This window comes from Oenanthe melanoleuca, chromosome 2 (assembly GCF_029582105.1).
Source record: "Oenanthe melanoleuca isolate GR-GAL-2019-014 chromosome 2, OMel1.0, whole genome shotgun sequence".
Lineage (NCBI taxonomy): Eukaryota > Metazoa > Chordata > Aves > Passeriformes > Muscicapidae > Oenanthe > Oenanthe melanoleuca.
In genome coordinates this window covers 64,217,365-64,237,563 of record NC_079335.1, presented here as the reverse complement: position 1 = coordinate 64,237,563, position 20,199 = coordinate 64,217,365, and the positions used below count along the sequence as shown (strand labels likewise).

Here is a 20,199-nt window from a genome sequence, read left to right as displayed (position 1 = left end):
TATGGAAAGCAAATTCTATCTGAAAAACAGTTATCAAACAATTGCATTTACTAATTAGTATGTTTTATTTCAATGCTGTTCTTGAAATAATTTTTAGAACAAAATAGCAATGGTACCATATGCATATACATGCAGGCATAGTATAAACAGAGTGACAGAGTGAGTATAACATGTAGTCATGAAACAGATTGGGTTACCTGTTCTGAACTGGTGAGGCACAGCCATAAAAAAGTGTTGCACAACAGGGAATGCAACATATGAGACTTCAGAAGGCCAAGTATGGGCTCCATGTCCGTGCTAGTGCTAATTTTTCAGTGGCAGTAGCAACCAGCTGAGATACCCAGCAATAGGACAACAAAAAAGAAAAACTGACAGGGGAGACCTTCCTCACAAAGGATGGAGAGATCTGGGCTAAAGAAAAGTTCTGTTCAAGTCCTCTTCAGCACTGTCTTTTCTGACAGGTTTTGTAAGCAGCAATGATTTGGGATATTTGGCTTAGATAGGCAAACCTATTCATGTCCTGCAAATGAAGTTCTAAATAATGTATGTTAATTTGGGATTAGAGCAAATTTTTGTCTATAATACAGATGCAATAGACAGCTCTAATTTTTTCTGTAGACACTAAACTGAGAGAGAAAAATTGCTTGTTTTCACTGTGTCTGAGCCCCAAGCAGTTCTTGAATGTGAAAGTACCTTAGATAATTTGGGTAGCAAGAGCAATGAAGCTACACCTAACACTGTACTCATAAGATTGCCTTTGTTTTTTGTAGTTCACCTGTCTGCATGCTTTGAGCTATTTTCCAATTTTCTTTTTTCCAGTCACATCCTGTGGTACACACCTCAAATTTCAATTAGAAAGCACAGTGTTCACACAAAGCACATTTTATAAACAGTTATTTTGTTCTTAACAACAAAAGAAATGACAAATTATCGACCCTCATTTCCAGCATGTTCATTTAAAGGATTTTAACATCAAAAATAATTCTAGGTGATGACATACTATATCTTCCAAGAAATTGAAGAAGAAATATTAACAACTGCTATGTTTTATGCTCTCTAAATTAAGAGCTGTTCCACATAATTTGTTTTCTAAATTGTGTACTGTTTCACAGAAAGAAAGCAGAACTTGATTGATTTCTATATGTGAGTAAACAGAGCAAGGAAGAAAATCAATTATTAAGAAAATAAATATAGCATTGTCAGGAAGGAAAAAAAAGCTGTATAAAGCAATAATTGCAGGTGCATGTACTTTTGACAGCAGTGGCTGCTTCTACATTTCTGATACCCAATGTTCCAAACGTGCCTTGGCAGGATTAGGGAGGTAGCAAGCCTTGTACATGAGTTTTATCTGTGATCTGCCTCAAAAACCATTCCATCAGAACAAGTCAGTTTGAACAATAACAAACCACTCATTTTGACAAAAAAATGAAAAAGAGGGAAGACTACCCATACCCTTGAAATGCTGATGGCAGCTGGAAAAATAAGTCAAGAGCTATATCCCATGCTAACTGCAGCTTGCACTGTCTTGCTGCAGAAATTGTAAATGAATTTGATGTTTACTTTACAGAAATCAAACTGTTGCAGAATTATTATATGAGCTCACAGACATAACCATTCAGTGATTAAATGCCAGTATTTATAGCTGTTTGCCAGCAGCTCTCTAAAAATGTTTCAGATATTTTTCATGCCAAAGCTATTTAGTAGTTATAATTAGCATTAACTAACACCTTTATTAACAGTCCCAGTGGGCTAGGCAGTAAAAAAAGGGCCCCCTAAAGACAACATGTATTAGCAAGACTATGGAAAGCTACTCTTGGCTCTCCTCTAATAAAAAAGAAATTGAAAATCAGGGTTTTTCTTTTCCATAGTATGTTTCTATTATGTCAAATCCACTGCAGACCAACATGGCAAAAATGGGTAGTTGGCTTTACAAGACTTATCAGTACACCAAAAAGTGTTTTATAATTAATGTCTAAATATTCCCAACACGTGGCAAAAGCCCAGGGAAAGCATCCATATTTAATACTGAGAATATGGAAGGTAAACTTTTTTCTTACAAAAAAGATTTAGCTGATAGGGTAAGATTCCATCCATCAGCATTCATAGAAAGAAAGATTTCACTACACATACATACCTGATTTCACTTTGCACCTTTCAACAAGGGAAGTGAAGCAAGTAATATCTACTGTAAGATTGGAAAAGGAAAAAAACTGGAATGTGGACTAACAAACTTCAGTGTAGAGAAAAACTACTTTTTTTTTAATGGCTACTTTGTATTTTACCTCAAGTGTTGAAAAAGAAATTATTAATGACTATTTTACTTCACAAAGGTCTAACAGCCAATACAACAAAGCATCATTTACTCCATTCTTCTTCAAAAACACACAACTTGAATTTACTTATTCAGATTTATGCAGGCATTTTTTGATTTACCTGCAGAGTATCAAACATTATAAACATACCCAAAAACCTGATAATGCATTTGGGATAATATGCAAGAAGAAAAGCAATGGTTTATATGAGGTACTAACGGTAAAAATCTCCACAGTGAGTGGTATTATTCAGATTCAGCACAGTCACTGGGACGCAGAAAATAAATGAATGTGCTATTTTCAAATTTAGAACATCCTTTTTTTCATTGTCTGAGAAAAGGCATAAAGGCAGGCTTTCCCACTCCATTCTCAGTAGGTATAAGATAACTGAAAGAGGAAGGAAAGAAAAAAAACTACAGGAGAAGAAAAGAATAAGGAAAATAAAAAGTCCCACAACGTACTAGATGGCAGGACACAATTCGCTGGTCACAAGACACAGCATGCCAACACAATTTTCTGTCTATAGCTTCTACCCTCATCATCTCTTCTTATGTCTGCCTCCCAGTATTCCTACTTAGAAAATACTTCTAAAAGTGTATCATCTGCAAACTTTCAAACACAGCAAAGACATGGTTTGCTATCTATGACTATTCACAACGTCTAAAGGCCTAACTTTTATGTATTATCACAGCTTCTTCCACCATTTGTACTAATAAATAGTACTAAGGTTCAGCTCTCTTCCAGTCAGAACTATAGAAAAACAAAGTGACAAACTCAAAATACTTAATATACTCAAAAGAATGACAAAATCCAAATATGCATACATGTCAATTTTTCCTTTCTTTTATTGAAAACTCTCTGCTGTAATGTAGTAATAATATTATTACAGAATTTTAAGAGAATAGTTTCAATCAGAATTTAAAGCTGTATTTAGAACCTGCACACTGTCACAGAGGCAGGTGAGTCCTATCAACTTCCATTAAGACATCACTTCCCAAAATATGCCTTGCCTTAAAGTCACTAGACATCACTGAATGCCATTTTCCTTTTGCAATGCTACAAAGGAACATGTATTTTAAAACACATTCTCCCCAGCTCCAAGCTTTAAAGTAGCTGTTTTCTTTTTGTGACTGAACAAGTAATGACTTTGTACATGATTTCTGAAGCTGATATTGTGATGATCTGAAGTTATTCGTTGAGTGTAGCCATAGATATAATGTAATACATGAGCAAACAAATAATCAGAGTGCACAAAGACAGGTGCTTCAACTCCTGGCAGCAAATCTAGCAGATGTTAAAGCACTGCAGAGGAGAACAAACTTGGTCCTCAAGGAATACAGCCAAAAAGCAGACACTGCCTTAAGACAAGCCATTGACAGTTCCTCTGAAGAAGAAAAAGATGGATGACCACCAGCATTATGATGCTCTTGTGTACACTCAAATGCAATACCTCTTTTAACTGACAAGGCTGAGCTGATGATGTGGAATGTGAGTCAACTCTTAAAAGAGTCTTTCTTCCCACAAAAAATGTTTCTGACAGATAGGAAAGGGTTGCAAAAGCTACTAGGAAACAAGATATTACAGATTTGAACAGGCATGCCTTAGTAGTTCTTCTAGTTTTACTAACAGCTCAACTACTGTGTACTGTGTTTAGCGATGAAGGGTTGGTCTGCTTTTGACTTGTCATTTTGTGTAATGAAATTGCAGTATAGCAATTGGCAAAAATAAAGCTTATGCAAACAAAACTTGAGTTTGAACTCACTGTAACATTGTAACTGATTGTGACTGCTTCACACTGCAGCTCTTTGGGTTTTCTGTTTGGTGCTTTTAAAAAAAATCAAAATAGGAAATTGATTGTTTGCAGAAGTCCTTACCTCCTCCTTGGACTACGGCGCTGAGAGAACTCTGAATCACTGTCCTTTGATGTTGGAGAGCCCTTATATGTGTAAAAAACATCCTCTGTTTCAGTAATATAACTAATCTCGTTCGTAAGGTTATCTACAGACGAGTGTCGTGGTTTGCGGATTTCGTGACGTAGTCTAGGACTCCGCCTTAAAATACAGAACACAAACACAAGCAGGAAGAGTAGAATATTCCATGAAACTTTTAAATTATGATCTGCATCATCTTAACAGGCCTATAAGTCTCACTTCAAATAAGCAGTTTTTAAGCATTCTTATGGTATACTAGGCAATCATACACTGCTGGGTTCAGTACACTGAACCGATTTGGGGTTTCCTCCATCTAAAATGCAATTTATGTTATTAAAGTTTTAATCATAGGAGATTTCTGGTTGGAAGGGACTCATGGAGGTCATCTAGTCCAATCTCCTGCTCAAAGCATGGTCTATTAAGGCCAGAGTAGGCTGCTTCAGGCTTTATTCACTTATATCTCAAAAAATCTGAAGGATGGAGACCACACAACTTTTCCACGCAATGACTGTCCATGTGGTGAAGAAGTTTTTCCATTATTTCCTTAAAAAAATCTCTTTTTTGTTTCAACATACACATGCTGTCTCATCCTCCCATTATGTTATAGTGAAAAATCCAGCCTCATCCTGTAGCGGGCCTTCTCCTAAGTAATACCAGGCTGTTATTAGCCTACTACCAGATATTTTTAGGCATCTGGGAAACCCCTGCTTCTCCAGGCTGAACATGTGCCACTATGTCAGCCTCTCCTAGCAGGGTGGGTGCTCCAGCCTTCTAACTGCCTTGGAGCTGGAGGTCTTTGCTGAGCTTGCTCCAGTTTATAAGTGTGTCTTGTATTTGCAGACAAAAATGGTTACAGCATTCTAACAAAATCTAGAGAATGCTGAGCCAAAGGGGGCTACCACTTCCACTGCCTGCTATCTACACTTCTGTTAATTCTGCCAAGTTGGACTTCTTTGCTGTCAGGGCATACCAGGTGGCTCATGTACCGCTTCTGCCTATAAAGATTACCAGGTTGTTTTCCAGAAAGCTGCACTGCAGACAATGCTGTTACACTGGGTTCTCCCCAGGACACTATGTTTGTCTCCATTGAATTTCACACATTTACTATTGGCCCATTTCTCCAGATTATTGAGATCACTTTGGAGAACAGCTCTGCCCCCAGGCTTATTGACTCACCCCCAGTTTGGTGTCATCTGCAAACTTTATGATCAAGCATATCCTTTCCTCCTCCAGGTCATAAAGATGTTGAGCCAGACATGTCCCAAGAGAGATCCCTGCAGTTATCTACTTTTTAATGTTGTCCAGGTAGAGTGCAACCCATCAACTCCCCTCTTAGTCCAGTCATCCGACCATTTTAACTTTTTTTTTTTTTTAAACCACCCTGTTGTCCACTCATCCAGAAACATAATATCTTAATCTGGGTATAAGATTTTGGCAAATAGCATGAAAGCCTTGCTAAAGTTGAGGTAAGTGACCCTTCTGCTGTCATATAGATTCTCAGAATAAAAATGTTTAAATATATATCTACATGCTACATAATTATTCCACTAGAGTACATGCAATGAGAAATGGTAGAAGGTTAGAAGTGTGAAAAAGGCTGAACATGTATTTACCAATTGGGGGTAACAGGAGGTGATCGAGAAGGAAGACTTTTGGTCTCTAGGTGCTCAACTGATAAGGATCGTCTCATAGATGGGTTCCAAACCATCCCACCTATCACTTTTCTGCAGTACTGGTTGTTTACAGATCTGAAAAGATACAAAACAAATACATGTGAGTTACTGTGTATAGAAAACTTAAATGAAATAAAATATGCTTATGAAAGTCAACCTTAAATTTAAAGCATCCCCTTGCTTACCTCTCCTCACTTAGGCATTTACATTCTCACAGACACATTTGCTGTCCCTTATTTGTGACAATAAAAGTGATTGTTAATCCCTGCTACATTGCTAATCACGAGCCTGGGTAAAAATAACTTTTTCTGAGAATTATTTTTAACCCAATTGTGTTTAAGAAGACAGAGGGGAAAACAGGAAATTCAGTATGTCCTACTGGCACTGAACTGAGTGCCTACAAAACACAGTTCAAATACAGGCAATATGCTCTGAAGCTTCCCTGTTAATATTCACAAAGGGGTAGCAATTCAGCAAGGGCTACAGTGAGCACAGGACAACTTTACCCCTCTATCTGCTGCCTCATCAATTAAGAGCTACACCAGACACCACTATTGTGGAAGGAAGTCACTTTTGAGTGACGTATTCCTCATAGAGACAAACATTAAAAAAATATTATGTGAAAATAGGATCTCCAGATCTGGACTGCTTCTTGTGACAAGAATCTGACAAGAAAAGGGCTGCACCAAGATAAGAACCACAGCTAGGAAAGCAATAAAAGCATCTTAATAGTGAAAATATTCAGCATGAAGAAAAACTTTAAATAGACTGAAATTCAGACAAACTAAGTCCTATTCATCATTTTATGCAGCATTCCACAAGTCAAGCTGAGAGATAAGCTGCGCATCCTTGAGTTTACAGGCCTAGAATTTCTCATGGAAGAAAATTTATTAGCTGCAGAGAAAACACCTTTGGCTCATTAAGCCCTGAGCTGTACATAGTGGGAAGCTGGGATAGCAGGCTATGTAAGGATCTTACTACAGTGCTGAAAAATCTCAATTTTACATAGCAGAAAAAAAAAAAAGTGTTAAAGCTGTGGGTATTATGTTAAAATCAAACCCTAAGCATGCTTTGCATTGTACTACTTTTTCTTCATATAAGTAGAAGAAAAAGCAACCCATATAATTTTTTCATATATACTGAAGTATTTCATATATCTTGTTCTTGATTTTAAAGGAAATCAATTCCTTCATTTTCTAAATGTAATTTAAAAGCTTCTCAAAGTATAAAAAACAGAAGAAAAACTTAGTATGAAGCATCTACATGATTAAAATCAGCTATCCATGTATGTTTTCATGCTTAGAAAACAAAGTCCATCAACACAGGAGAAGCTCGTGGCTATACTACCCATTTTAATTTTCTAAGACTTTTGAATACAATGACAAGGTATCAGCTACTCAGCTTCTTCAGAAACAGAGTTATTTCAAAGAAGCCTTACATAGTTGGAGCAGAGCAAAAGACTGGAAAAAGAGGATGCATTATAAAAAATCCATTGTGTAGAACTCCACATTCGTTTTTACAAGTGGCTGCCAATGCATTTTCCTACACAGACAACTTGAAGTGCAACACAATTCATGTGATGGAAGCCAGAACCCTAAACCCTAACTCTAATCTTAACCCCCTAATCCTGACTACAAAATCACTTATAGGGTATGCCTCTAGATATTTCAGTTAAAACACAGAAGATTAATTATCTCCTGAACTTCAAGTAGCTGTCCTTCAGGTGCCAAATATCAGCATATTTCTCAGCAAACATTCTGGGAGGCTGCCAAAGTCTTTCTGGAATGGGCTGTACCATCTTCAAATAATGATTCCTTTCTCCCATCTATTACTGAGGCTATCCTTGATGAAAAATACAGATACATTTTTTAGCTTTTCAACAAGGAATGAGAATGCGTCTAGGAGAGGTTATTCAGCATTCAGTCCAGAATTTACCTCTCAGAATCTGGGAGATGCGACTCCGTCTGCTCCTTGAAGAAGGCTTACAAGTAATTTATACAACTCAGCAGCCTAATTTAAATGGAATGCCTCTAGTACCTTAAGCTAAGAGAATCAAGAAGGGCACAGTATGTGCAAAGAAGAAATTGTACTCAAGTAATGCAACTATTTGAACTCACATAAAAATGCTAGGCTATCTGCCTCACACAAGTGTAGAAGAACACAGAACAAGAAAGCCACAAATTCCATAGGAAAACTTATGATAGTTAAGATGGTAAAACCTGAATGTGGCACCCTTCAAAGCTGATGGCAGCTGCAAGAAAAGAATTCTTGAGTGCGAGTCAATCTTAAAACCTTCAGGACTGCACGATGTGGTCAGAGGAGTTTTTGTGTGCACATTTGGCTTTGTGGTTTGGTTTGTCTGTGTTTGTTTGATTTATACAACGCAAAAATTTGTTCCCTTTCATAAGGGAGAGTGCAGAATCTCTTTTTTGGTTGTGCAACTTCCACATGAGTTCAGAGCCATCCTGGAAAAGGAACATGGAAAATCTTACAACATTCCACAATTATAAACAAGTTGAAAAGTAAAAATTTCCAATGTGAAATATTACCTCTGAATTTACTTTTTTAAAATTTTTATTAAATCTTTTGAGAAAAAAATTTGCTGAGTTCATAGGAACTACTCAAAGCTTTTCAAAATAACTGTTGCTCTTATGTAGTTAAGCAGTCTTTCATAACAATGGTTACTGAGTTACTTCTTCCTCATGTAGATCCTAAAATTCTAATCCTATAAATAAGGCCAAAGAGGTTATCATTAAGCTAATGGAAGGTATCTCCATAACTGATTCTCCCCCTGGAGATTCCTGAAAATTCCAAGTAAGCTATTCAGCAGAGACAATGCCTCAGAGCACTGAAATTGCTTGAAAATTATTTTTCTTAGAAATTCAGATCAGCAATAAGAACTGTCCTGTATGCTACAGAATATTAAGAAAGTGTAACAGCAGATTATAAATAATATGCTTGGTAAGAAAATTGAATGTTGTTAAACTAGTGCCCTTTGGAACTCATACTGGTTTTTTTCTTAACATTACAAAGGCCGTGTAATGCCTGTGTGTATATATCTGTCTGTAGGAGGATCAGGGTTTTGAATCTCTGCAAATATGAAAGACATAAAAGATTCCAGGACCTGACAATCCAACAAACTCTGAGTGCCACTTCCTCAACACCTCCACGAGAGGAAAAACAAGGTCATAACACTCCATAAATGAGTAAATTCTAAAAATAGGGATTTGTAAAATGTTAGAAAATTAGAATACTATTTGTACAACTACTTTTTTCTTGTAATCTAGAAACCAGATCATCCAGCTATGATCTAGTACTAGAGGAAAACACGAAATTACACTCCAGCAGAAAACATAGTATTTTATCAGAATTCCTGCTGTTGGACAGGGTCAATTGCTTCATTTACAGGCAATACCACTGCACTTGATATCAATTTCTAGAATATCAAAAGAGACATCTGAGTATGAAAAACCAGAGAGTCACCAAAGTCTGACAAGTTATTTGATGCATGTTGATATCATTCAGAAGTTGAAGCTTATCCAGATAGAAGACAGAAAAATCAGTCTGATAAATTAAATGTATAGTTAAATTTTAAAGAGAACACAGTACAAAAAACTCACAAAAACACACTACCCATGAACAACAAGAAAAGAATAAAATCTTCTCCAAAAATCATGAGAACATGCAGTTTTCTGGAGAGTCTACAGACCACCAAAGGGTGAAAGAATCCCCCAGAACCCAGAGACAATAATGACACAAAACTTCCTTTTTCATTCACTACTAATATGAAATATTTTTCCTATGTTTCATTACAGAATATTTTTGGGGGCTGGGGTAGGTGTATTAGGATACCGTGGACGAGACAATGAAGACACAGGACATGACACCTTTGTAGCTGAATTGCTGGTAAATGTAATAACAGAACAAATCAGCATAATGGAAGCAATCACAGTGACTGATTCTTATCAAAAAAGTCTAAAAGTCCCTAAGACAAAAGAGCAGAGTAAAACCTCCCACTTCCAAAATCACACAGGATGGCCAAAATAAAGAACTGCAAAGAAATGGAGAAGGACATTGCAATGTCAAGTGACTGGACAATAAACTGGCAGCTTAAGTTTAATGACAATAGGGCCCAGTTACTGCATTTGGGGAGGAATTATCCTAGCTTCATTTAGGAAAATCACAGGCTCTAAAGAATTACTTCTTGGTGACCAGATCTCAGATAACACTAGGAAACTACCAGCTCTGTAACTAGAAGAATCCAATGACACAAATAAAGGATTGGAAGTGTCACAACAGGGGTATCTTGAATACCTGAATGGGAAGAAGTTTTTCATCTTTATGTCAATAATAAGTGGTTGGTGCGACGAACTTCACAAATTGCCCTAACAAGTTAAACAGAATGTGTGCATGATACTAATGGCTGAACATTTCAAAACAAATCTGTTCTGAAAATTCTCTTACCGGATCATTAGCTACATGACATTTTTCCTTTCCAGTGTTCTTACACTTCAGACTGAAGCAGCAAGTTGAAAAAATAACAGTAAAACATATATCCAAACACCTTTTGAGGCAATTATAAGAAAAGTTCTACTGTAAGGAGATCACATTGCAGAACGTAAAACCACAACCATATAACTTGCCAAATGGTTCTTATATAGACTGGAATAAAGCTATGGACAGAACTGCCACTTAAACTTGAGGTACCACGGACAAAAATCCACCCATTCCCATCATAGAGCAAAACATGCTTTCAAACAATACTTACTTTGCTGGATTTCTAGAACCCAGAGTCCAATAATGTGATAATATTTTTTTTTCATGAGGTAGTGTCTTCTTTGCATGAAAAAATGTGTGATGCTCTACACAAGATTTCCAAAGATTTTTGCATGCTCTGTAATTTAACATGTTGAAGGCAACAATATGCTCTCTGGATTCATTCTGTAACAGTAGGGAACACCATGTTTCAACATATGCAAGTAGATGAAACAGTAAACAAGGTCATAAAAAAACCAGTAAAATTATTTTAAGCTTAAACATGAAAAATACATCGTGGCAAACAAACAAAAAATCAGCATATAGTAGATTTTGAGCTGGATGATGGCTAAAATACCTCTGTGACTACATGAAATTCCAAACTGCAAAATGCGCACTTTCTAAGTTCATGAAATGTTAATGAGCTATTTAAATCTAGAGCAGTAAAGACTGGGTATATATGAGTATCATGTTATACTGATAGATATATTTTCAGGTTTCCAGTCAGATTTTCACCTCTTAAGGCAAAAAAAAAACAAAAAAAAAAACTTTAAAACATTCCATTAAGGGTGCAATGTCAAAAGGAAAAATCCCTTCATTCTTTGAATTCAAACTCTTCACGTAAGGCTTCAATTCAATAATGTTCTTTCAAGTGCCATAAATATGCAAAAAGCCTATTCTTGATAGTCTTTCAGAAGAAACTGAAGATGTTAACAGTGATCTTTCTTGGGGGAAGAAAATAGTTGTGATGGGGCTGGAGCTGCTGCTACTGCTGTTGAAATCCACTCCTGCTTGGATGATAATGTGAGGCCACAATGAAGAGGATCACAAGGCAGCAGAATATAAAACTTGTTTGCATCATGTCTCAATGCAAACCCTTACAAGTAACTTCAGGGCAAAAGTGACAGTGAAACATGAGTGCGACACAATTGTGGCAACAATGTTTATCCCAAGAGTTTTGTACAGAGAAAGATGTAGTTAGTTGATCTAGTTATTGATGGAAAGTGGAATGAGAGCAAAGCAAAGAGTAGAAATAAAGGTAACAGGCGACCTGAGTCAATTGCCAGCACAGCTCAGCACTTCAATGAAAAAACCGCAAGTTTTCATCACTCATCTTTTCCAGCTCCTCTAAATTATTTTGACATCCCAACACATAATTAGACAGGCAACCTTTTGCTTGTTCACTGCAACAGTCTTGTTGGGAAGAAACTACAAACCATTTTGTCTGGAATAGTCAATCTGTTTTTCTTCTGTTCTTCTTATTTCTAGGTGGCATATCTGAGACCAATCCTGCATTTTGCAAATCTCTTCATGTCTAGTTCAGAGAATCTATGGCTTCAGACATGCTTTTAAGAAAAACAGTGAGACTCTCAAGAGAAAAAAATGATTTGCCTCTGGATTTTAAATAAGCACTGAAAAACATTTAAATTATTACAATCTTTCAGGAATGTTTTCCCTGTATCTATTAAAGCATCGAAAAAGTATTTTCTTTTCAAGATATGGGTTGGTTATTTGAGTCTCTTGCATACTGGAACTGATTCACCTTTGTCAGTTCACCACAGTTGCTTCTAAGCAGTTATGCAAAATAAAGCAGGAAAACATAGTGAAATCTAAACTCAGAGTTTCTTGAAATATATAAAGCATATATCACAATGGTTTAATGGCAAATGCAATTTCTGACATAATCCCTGTTGGTTGTACATCACTTGAAGGGTTTTACTGCTCCAGCAAACAAATAAAAAGAAATGTATAGATATTTTTGTTGGCCTGAAGGGCTGGCTTTTCAAATGCCACAAAAATTATTTTATCCAAACATCTCAATTACATTGAAAAGCTATAATACATAGATAAGGAAGTAAGTACGACTAATATTCTGGTTTTTAAATTTAGGTTTGAAAACAGTAATGAATTTTGCTTGTTACAAGTGTGCTTTTCTGTTGTCACAGAACATTCTTAGAAGCTTTTAAGTAGGCTGAAAGTTTTAACATGGATTTAAGCTAGGAAAGTTATTTTGAGAGGTTTCATAAAAATTTATTCAATTTTTAGACTAATATAACCTTTCGTTAATAACAGTATGCCTCACTAACAGGCTACCTTGCAAGTCATGCTGTTAAATCTGTACTTTTTTAAAGGTGAGCAGAGTTCTAGTGGAATCCAAGGAGCTAATGCCCATCATACTTCTCAACTCAAGTTCTAAAAGAGCATTTTAATAATTATCAGAAAATGAGGATTAGAGAAATTTGAGGTCATTAAGGTAAAGGGAACAATTCCACATAGCTGAAGTGTCTGGCTAGTTCAAAATATGGAAGAACTTCTGCATCAGTTGTATGCCTACTCCATTAACAGAAAATCTGAAAATATCTACAGCATAGAGAGTAAAGATATATATTTAAGTATGCAGCAAATGAAGTTGGTTTTAAGCATTAGATAGGCACATTGAAAATAAAAGTTCATTTCTGAAAGGTACAAAATGTTGCCTGTAAACAGCAGAGTTCCTATTCCTACCTTAAATCCTGCACCCTTCATTAAGCCTACATGTCATGAGCTTCTATAGCACCAGACATTCACTGATTCATCAGTCTTGCTCCCCAGTCCTTATTTGGCTCTTCAGCAGAAACAGAAATACTGCATACTCCTAATCAAGTAGCTGATCAACAGACTGGAGCAGTGGGAGGGTAAAAGAGAAGGTGAGTAGAAGGGAAAGAGTGAGATAAGGTAAGTTGATTTTTCAGAAGAGGCATGTAAGGAAAGAAAAATGGAGTAAAAGAAGTAAGGAGAATAAATCAGTGAAACATGGCACATCCCAGGGGACTGTAAATTCATTGCCTTTGAAAACTTTTTGTAGATCTTTGTAAAGAATCTACATATGACCTACAAAATATAAAAGAAATTCTATAACACTCTCATTTTTAGTCACACCTCAGCTATGAATATACAATATCTGCTCTGCTTTCCCCACATTCTTTCATCTCTTTTACTTTAAGACTCATTTACCTATTTGTTTCTGTATTTCCAAGCAAAAAATGGAACAATTCAAAAACTGACAACAATGCATTCATCTGCCCTCACACACCTCTCAAGCATCCGACTGTTCTGGTGAAACCCCTAGGACTCCACTCCCCTCTCTCCCACTGCACAGCACCAGCAAGCTTTTCCAAGCAATACCACTGGAGAACTGCACACTGGATGCCCTAAATTTCAAGCAAAGGGAGCTGACAATGATGGATGCATCCACAGATTTAGTGGCACACCTGGTCTGCTTTTTCGTATGTACTGAGAAGGACTAAAAAGGTCATGCAGCTGGCCTTACTTTTCTTAGTTCTGTAGCTCTTTAAGTGTGACACTGTGTGCGTTACTATCATCTCCGTAGGTTATGAAATAAAGAACTATAATCACTTAAGGTAAGCTAAAAGAATCAAGAGCCTTGAGTTGTCATCATCTTTCAAATGTTTAATCGAACAAATTAAGACTCTCTTCAAAAGTGACACAGGTCTCCAGAGACAAAAATTCTGGTTTTGGCAGCAGTCAAGTCTTTACTGAATATTAAGTTCACAGATTGCTCTATATTGACACTTTATTCTTTCATATTCCTAAACCGTTGTGAGTACACCCATTTTCAGAGAATCACAGAATGGTTTGGGTTGGAAGTGACTTGCTTTATTGACTTCCAAGCCCTGTTTTACTAATCATTCTTAGAGAGTTCTGTTACTACGTTTATTCTCAAAGACACATTTGGAAACTGCTGTTTAAAAGCCTGTACTTATCTATGTTTGAAAATATTTAGATTTTTAAATTACTATTTATTTAAAATTACATATTTTTTTTAAATTTACTATTTATCACTGAATTTTAAATCCTCAAACTCAACTTTTGCAGGTCTTTACACTCACAAGTGAGTAGAATGGTTTATCAACCACCCATTTCTTCATGCAGTGACATATATATATGAATAGACCGTGACATGTCTTCATATAAACAATATGTTTAGAAACTTACAGCTAACAAAAAGACTTAAGATCCCTTTATATACAGTGTGTAAGGACACACCCTGTGCATGCTACCTGTGTGTGCAAGCATTAGTGCAGTAACACTGTCTCTGGATACTAACTTTGTTTAAAGGTGAATTCTTAAAAGTAACATGCACATCTGCAAGAACTCACCAAACTGGGGAAAAAGAAAGACACACAGAAAAGAAAAAGGAAGAAAATATTTTCCTTTTGGGTAAAACAAAGGCCTCCTAGAAATCTGTGTTCAGCAGACCTTCTAATTTATGTGGGTCAAAAGGTGGTCTTGTAACACAGTTCTTATAAATTTAAGATCTTGTGTACTACCAGAAAGAACCTTCATGAAGTTAAGGTACAAGTTAATACTTACCTTTTACTAAGTTCCCAAGTGCTGTCCTCAATTGAATTAAAATATTTATACATCTGCTGATCATTAATTTCTGAGGTTTTTTTTCTGTCATATTAAATAATCTATACTTTTTCTAAAAAGATACCTTATTTTTTCATATTGTGGGAGCACAATAATAATCAATAATCAAGATTTCCTCCCCCATTAAATAGACTAATATTTGTTCTTCAAAGGACACAAAGCAACCAACAGAAGCCAACTCCTAACAGTTGAAAATTTTTACATTCATTTTATTCAACTACACATAAGTTGCCAACTCCTAAAGCCCTCCATGTTACAGCAGGAGATATGCTATTCCCTTTTCAACCTCATATTTTCAAGCTGCAAAGCTCTCCTTTTCTCCAAGAGCCTTGCTTTTTTCCTGAGCTCTGAGCCCCATAAACTAAAGGGACCTCACAAACTCCCCCTAGATGGGATAAGCAGTTGTTTAATAGATTCTCTGCAGTAAGGAACTCCGCAGGGCAAGGAAAGCAACAAACAAAAGAGCAGCAGATGCTGATGAGAAAGGGGAAATATGCTACATTAATAAATATGGGAGAAAGGATGGAGATCTGCATTTACCCAAAGGGAGAAGAAACCTCCATGGGAAAGATACAGTCCAACAGAGTGAAAGTGGAGGGGTTCAGCGTCAGAAAAGAAACAAAAAAAGGGAAAAAGAGAAGGAATAAGCAGACCAGAATAGCAAGACCAAGTTAACAAAACAGTTTCAAAGGCAAATTACCTCAACAGAGCCTTTTGATCAGCAATTTGCAGGTTACATTCAACATAAAATATTGAATATGGTCATTTGAGCAAAACAAAATTAGAGGACTACTTACATGTTTTTGCCGTTGTTGTATAAAAAACTTTTTCCTTTTAAAGGAAATTTTTAATATATTCACCCTAAAAGAAAGAAACAGGCCATGAAATACCAAACAATGTTTAGACTGATAAAACAATGAAAAATAATACTGCATACAGTGAACCTGAAAGATTCTGGCTGTAAAATATTCAATGAATAATATGCAGCCATCTACTCTGTTGAGTGGCAAATAGATGTCCTCGTTTAATCTTTAAATAGTTCACAGCAGTTCTCTCCCACCAAATCTATTCTTGCATCAAAAAACTTGATGACATCTTCTACACTAAGCTGCACAAATGTTAAATGTGTCAACTTTTGTATAACTTTTGTCATATGACAACTATGACTAAAGGAATAAAATTTAAGACCCTAATGACATGACAAGGTTGGTCTTAGAACAACTGAAACTTCACAGAGGCTTTGCAGAATTGGTTTCGTAATGTGAAAGATATCATGTACTTGTGCTAATCATTAAATAGAATCTGTAGACAAAATCATAATTAGAAGGATGAAAACTGTAGGAAAACTGAGTGCTAATATATTTTTCATTTCATTAACATTGCTATTTATCTTTTTAAATATACACAGTGTGAATAAGTATTTTCTAAGGTAAAAATTACAACTGGAATCGGTGCTCAAGCAACTTTCATTTTAATTTTATGCTGATCACTTTTGCTAAATTAAACAAACTTCTACCTACTCACAGCAAAACAAGATTTGCCTAAAATACCCAAATTTTCTCTGCAACAGTAACTGAAAACCTGAACTTTTTGGACAAAAATCTCTGATCTGTTGTCAGCTGGAATTTATGGATGCCTAAGGAAATGTATTTAAGATCTGATCAAGTCATATTTGCCTGAAAATAAAATCATGAAAGGATTTTTTAAGCTTACTGCTAAAAGTCCCATAATGTTTTAGTGAACTGATACTCCACGATGCTGATGTTAGATATCAGGTATGAAGTATGTTGAAAGTCCTCTCAGTTTGGCACAATTTTTGCATCACTCTCATTAAGTGGGATGGCATAAAACTCATTCCCCACTGCTCATGGGAGAGGCACTTGATTTATAGAGCAACATCCTTCAGGATGCAGGATGAGTATATTTCCAGTTACTAGCAAGAATATTCATGGAATTACCTACCCCTCTTCCTGCACAAGAGGTGGAAAAGTATGTGTGCCATTTTCAGAAAATGCTTTTCTCCATCAATTACAGAACCACAAAGAAACAGGTATTTCAACACCATTCTCTGACAAGACAAACTGGTGTGAAAATGAATGGAAAGTTGAAATCATATCCACCTCTCCTGTTAGGACAACTCTTAAAATACTTGTGTCACTTGACTTGCTACCTCAAACATCAGTGATCTGCATTGCTCATCAAAAAGTTCTCGATTCTAAACTACCTGACAAGTCATGTAAATTTTCAGTTGTACTTACTGAGCTGCAATTCATTATATATTAATTCTTTCTTGATGCTACTGCTACTCTGCCTGAAATAGCAGCACCCAAGTTTTGTGCTTCTGATTCTTTCTTACATTTCTTGACTTAGACTGAACTTCACAAACAAGTTTTTGGAGTATATTCTCAGCTTACACAGTTGCTGTCATGGTAAGAGCAGACCCAACATGAAAGCATCAAAAATGTCAGAACTAACCTTGCAGACAAAGCAAAAAACCTCCCACCCTACAACAAAAGGGGAAACAGCATTGCAAAGCACCAAAACTCTCTCAATCCCTCCTCTACATCCTGTTTTGTTTTTTTAATTAAAAAAAAAAAAAAAAAACAACAACAAAAAAGTGAGAAAAAAACCACAAAACCAAAACACCCCCAAACCCCACCAAAACCATGATTCACTACATGATCATATAATCACTTCAAGCCAAAGCAGGGCTTTAAGTCCCTTTATTTTGACACTCTCCTAAATAGAGTACTGTTCTTGATTCCATTCATTCTTCTTAAAGTACAACTAAGCCTATTTAGTTCAGGCATGAAGAACACTTTTAACTCTAACATTTTTATTTAACAATAACTAAAAATCATTTGCAATGTTATGCCCACAAATTGACTGAATGTTCACACCTAGAAAAATTTACCCCAAAGATCCAAGAGATTAAGGTGTCAAAGCATTTAGACTTAACAAATTCTTGAAGATGCCATACCCAAAAAATATATTAATGCAATGCAGTTACTATTATTATAACTGGTGGCTCCCTCTCACCAATGATCTATCCAGTGACCATGGAAGACTCACAAAGCGTTAAATTTCATGGTTTACTTACAAGACACTCACTGGCTGTAGCATTTTAAGAATGATGGATGTTTTGGGTCCCATCTTCCTATCATTCACAGGCATCAAAATAGATTTGTCACTCTGTAGGCTAGCCACAGAATCACTAACTTTTAATTAAACTGGTACTCCTGTCCTAGCACTTAGTACTAACAGCTGGTAATTGTGACTTGAAGCAAAAAAAGTTTCTTTACTGGTAAACCCTATATGTTGCCACTGAAGAAAGGTTCTGTCTGCTATGTAAGATAGCTGTTTTCCAAGTTTTAACTAGCAATGCATTATGTATTCCTCAAGCAGTTTCTCTGAAGTTTTCAAAGCAGTGAAACTGCACACACAAAACAGCATTTAATACCTAACTAGTCACTGCTGATATAGAGAGCATTTCTGGTTTTGTCATTAATATTTTACTTGCAAAATCAATTTGGAAATTACCACAGAAGGACCCTTGAGAATAACTCTGCAGAGTGTATAAAACAGTGCATTAAATCCACAGCTATTTTTTAAACCTATCTTGACTTGCATTGCCGCTGACTGATCAGTCAGCTCTTTACGTAGGTTGCTTTGATTGAAAAGCCTCTTTTTGCCAAGGCAGAACTCTCTCACTGCCTCTGTTCCTGAAAACTTTTGGTCCCCTTTGACTACTACCATATGGCATAGTTGTATTGTTGTCATCCACTGCAGAGTATTTTATTTAAAATTTTGGAAAGAGTGCTTTGATGGTGTTTGCTGCCACCTTGAGCTCTAACTTGTTAATGGTGGATGTAATTGCACAGTCCATAAGAAAAACCACATAATACAAATGGTGTTACATAAAGAGCCTAAATAAATACCACTTCAGGCATTACAGAAATGTATCCTGCTTTGAGATATTAAATAAAAGTGAGAATCCATACTACAAATATAACCCAAGCATCTCCGCTCCGGTGGCTTTTCAGTGTTTGCTTATTTTTTCGTGGGATCAGGGAATGGACATCATTCAGGCACAAAGAATTATGATTAACTCATGCAAGATGTCAGAAATAAAATATCAAAAAGCCCCTGTGTAGGGAGCTTTTGCTTTCAAGATGAAAAGAAATTTTTAGAGAGAGGGGGAGAGAGAGTGAGTAGGCAAGCTCAGAACAACTTGCATTTGCTGCCAGCTGAAAATATTACTGTCTAAACCTCATATTTTAGAGTGGGAATTATTTGAACTGAAAAAACCTAAGGGTTTTATTTTCCTCAATCTTTTTTCTGTAAATGAGAATAGGCTTTTGCGAAAAATGTTTCAGCATCTGTGTTTTATTCCTCTGTGCTCTCCAGGAGTAAAAGTAGCACAGGAAGTTGCAGATTCTTCCTGTCTTATGTGCTGTAAACTACCTTTCCCTTCCCTAAAAATTCATATAGTCATAGATTTTAAAATGCCATTACTCTGTGGTTTTTAGGAACTACTATTATCCATTCATATCTTACGTAGTTCAACTAAGTTGGCAGAACAAGACTGGCAGAAGACAGAAAATGTGCCTCCAGCTGGCAGTTTTTAAAACCTGCAGCGGTTCAAAGAAGCTGCAAGGCTGATATATGAAAGAGCAGCACTAAAGGCACAAAGATGAAAGATAAGTGTTTTATGCTTCAATGTGCATTAGAAATGGAAAAATATAAGTTTTCTCTGTGCTGCTGTATGAGCACATTATTATTGACATGCATTTATCCAGGATGATTGCAGTATATCCCAGGGAGTTGAAATACAGCTCACAGCAAACAAACAAACAAACAAAACAAAAAAAAAAAAAGAAAAAGAAAAAAAAAAAAAAACAGAGACTATGCAGTGCATTTTCCCCTAGAATTTTAATTGAAACTGATTTTACTGCTTTTCTATAGGAAATAGCTTTTGGTTGGGTTCATAAATGAAAGCATGGAATGACAGTAGTATTTAAAGAATACAGCCAGGGAACTTTTTTATTTATTTTTTTCTGCATAATTAAGGGCCAAAAAGCAAGTACAACCCAT

At 36.1% G+C, this 20,199-nt stretch overlaps 1 protein-coding gene across 5 annotated transcripts in view; it reads right to left on the bottom strand.

Annotated features, from left to right (window-relative positions):
- The window catches only part of PTPN3 (protein tyrosine phosphatase non-receptor type 3), a 122,212-nt gene that overhangs the window by 41,548 nt on the left and 60,465 nt on the right, over positions 1-20,199 (bottom strand). For all 5 annotated transcript variants that reach the window (XM_056484333.1, XM_056484335.1, XM_056484334.1 and 2 more), the window contains 4 exons: positions 15,903-15,966; positions 10,685-10,857; positions 5,857-5,991; positions 4,187-4,363 (listed from right to left, as the gene is read on the bottom strand). In XM_056484333.1, the coding sequence (XP_056340308.1) occupies positions 4,187-4,363; positions 5,857-5,991; positions 10,685-10,857; positions 15,903-15,966 (549 nt within the window). The remainder of the gene's footprint in view (positions 1-4,186; positions 4,364-5,856; positions 5,992-10,684; positions 10,858-15,902; positions 15,967-20,199) is intronic.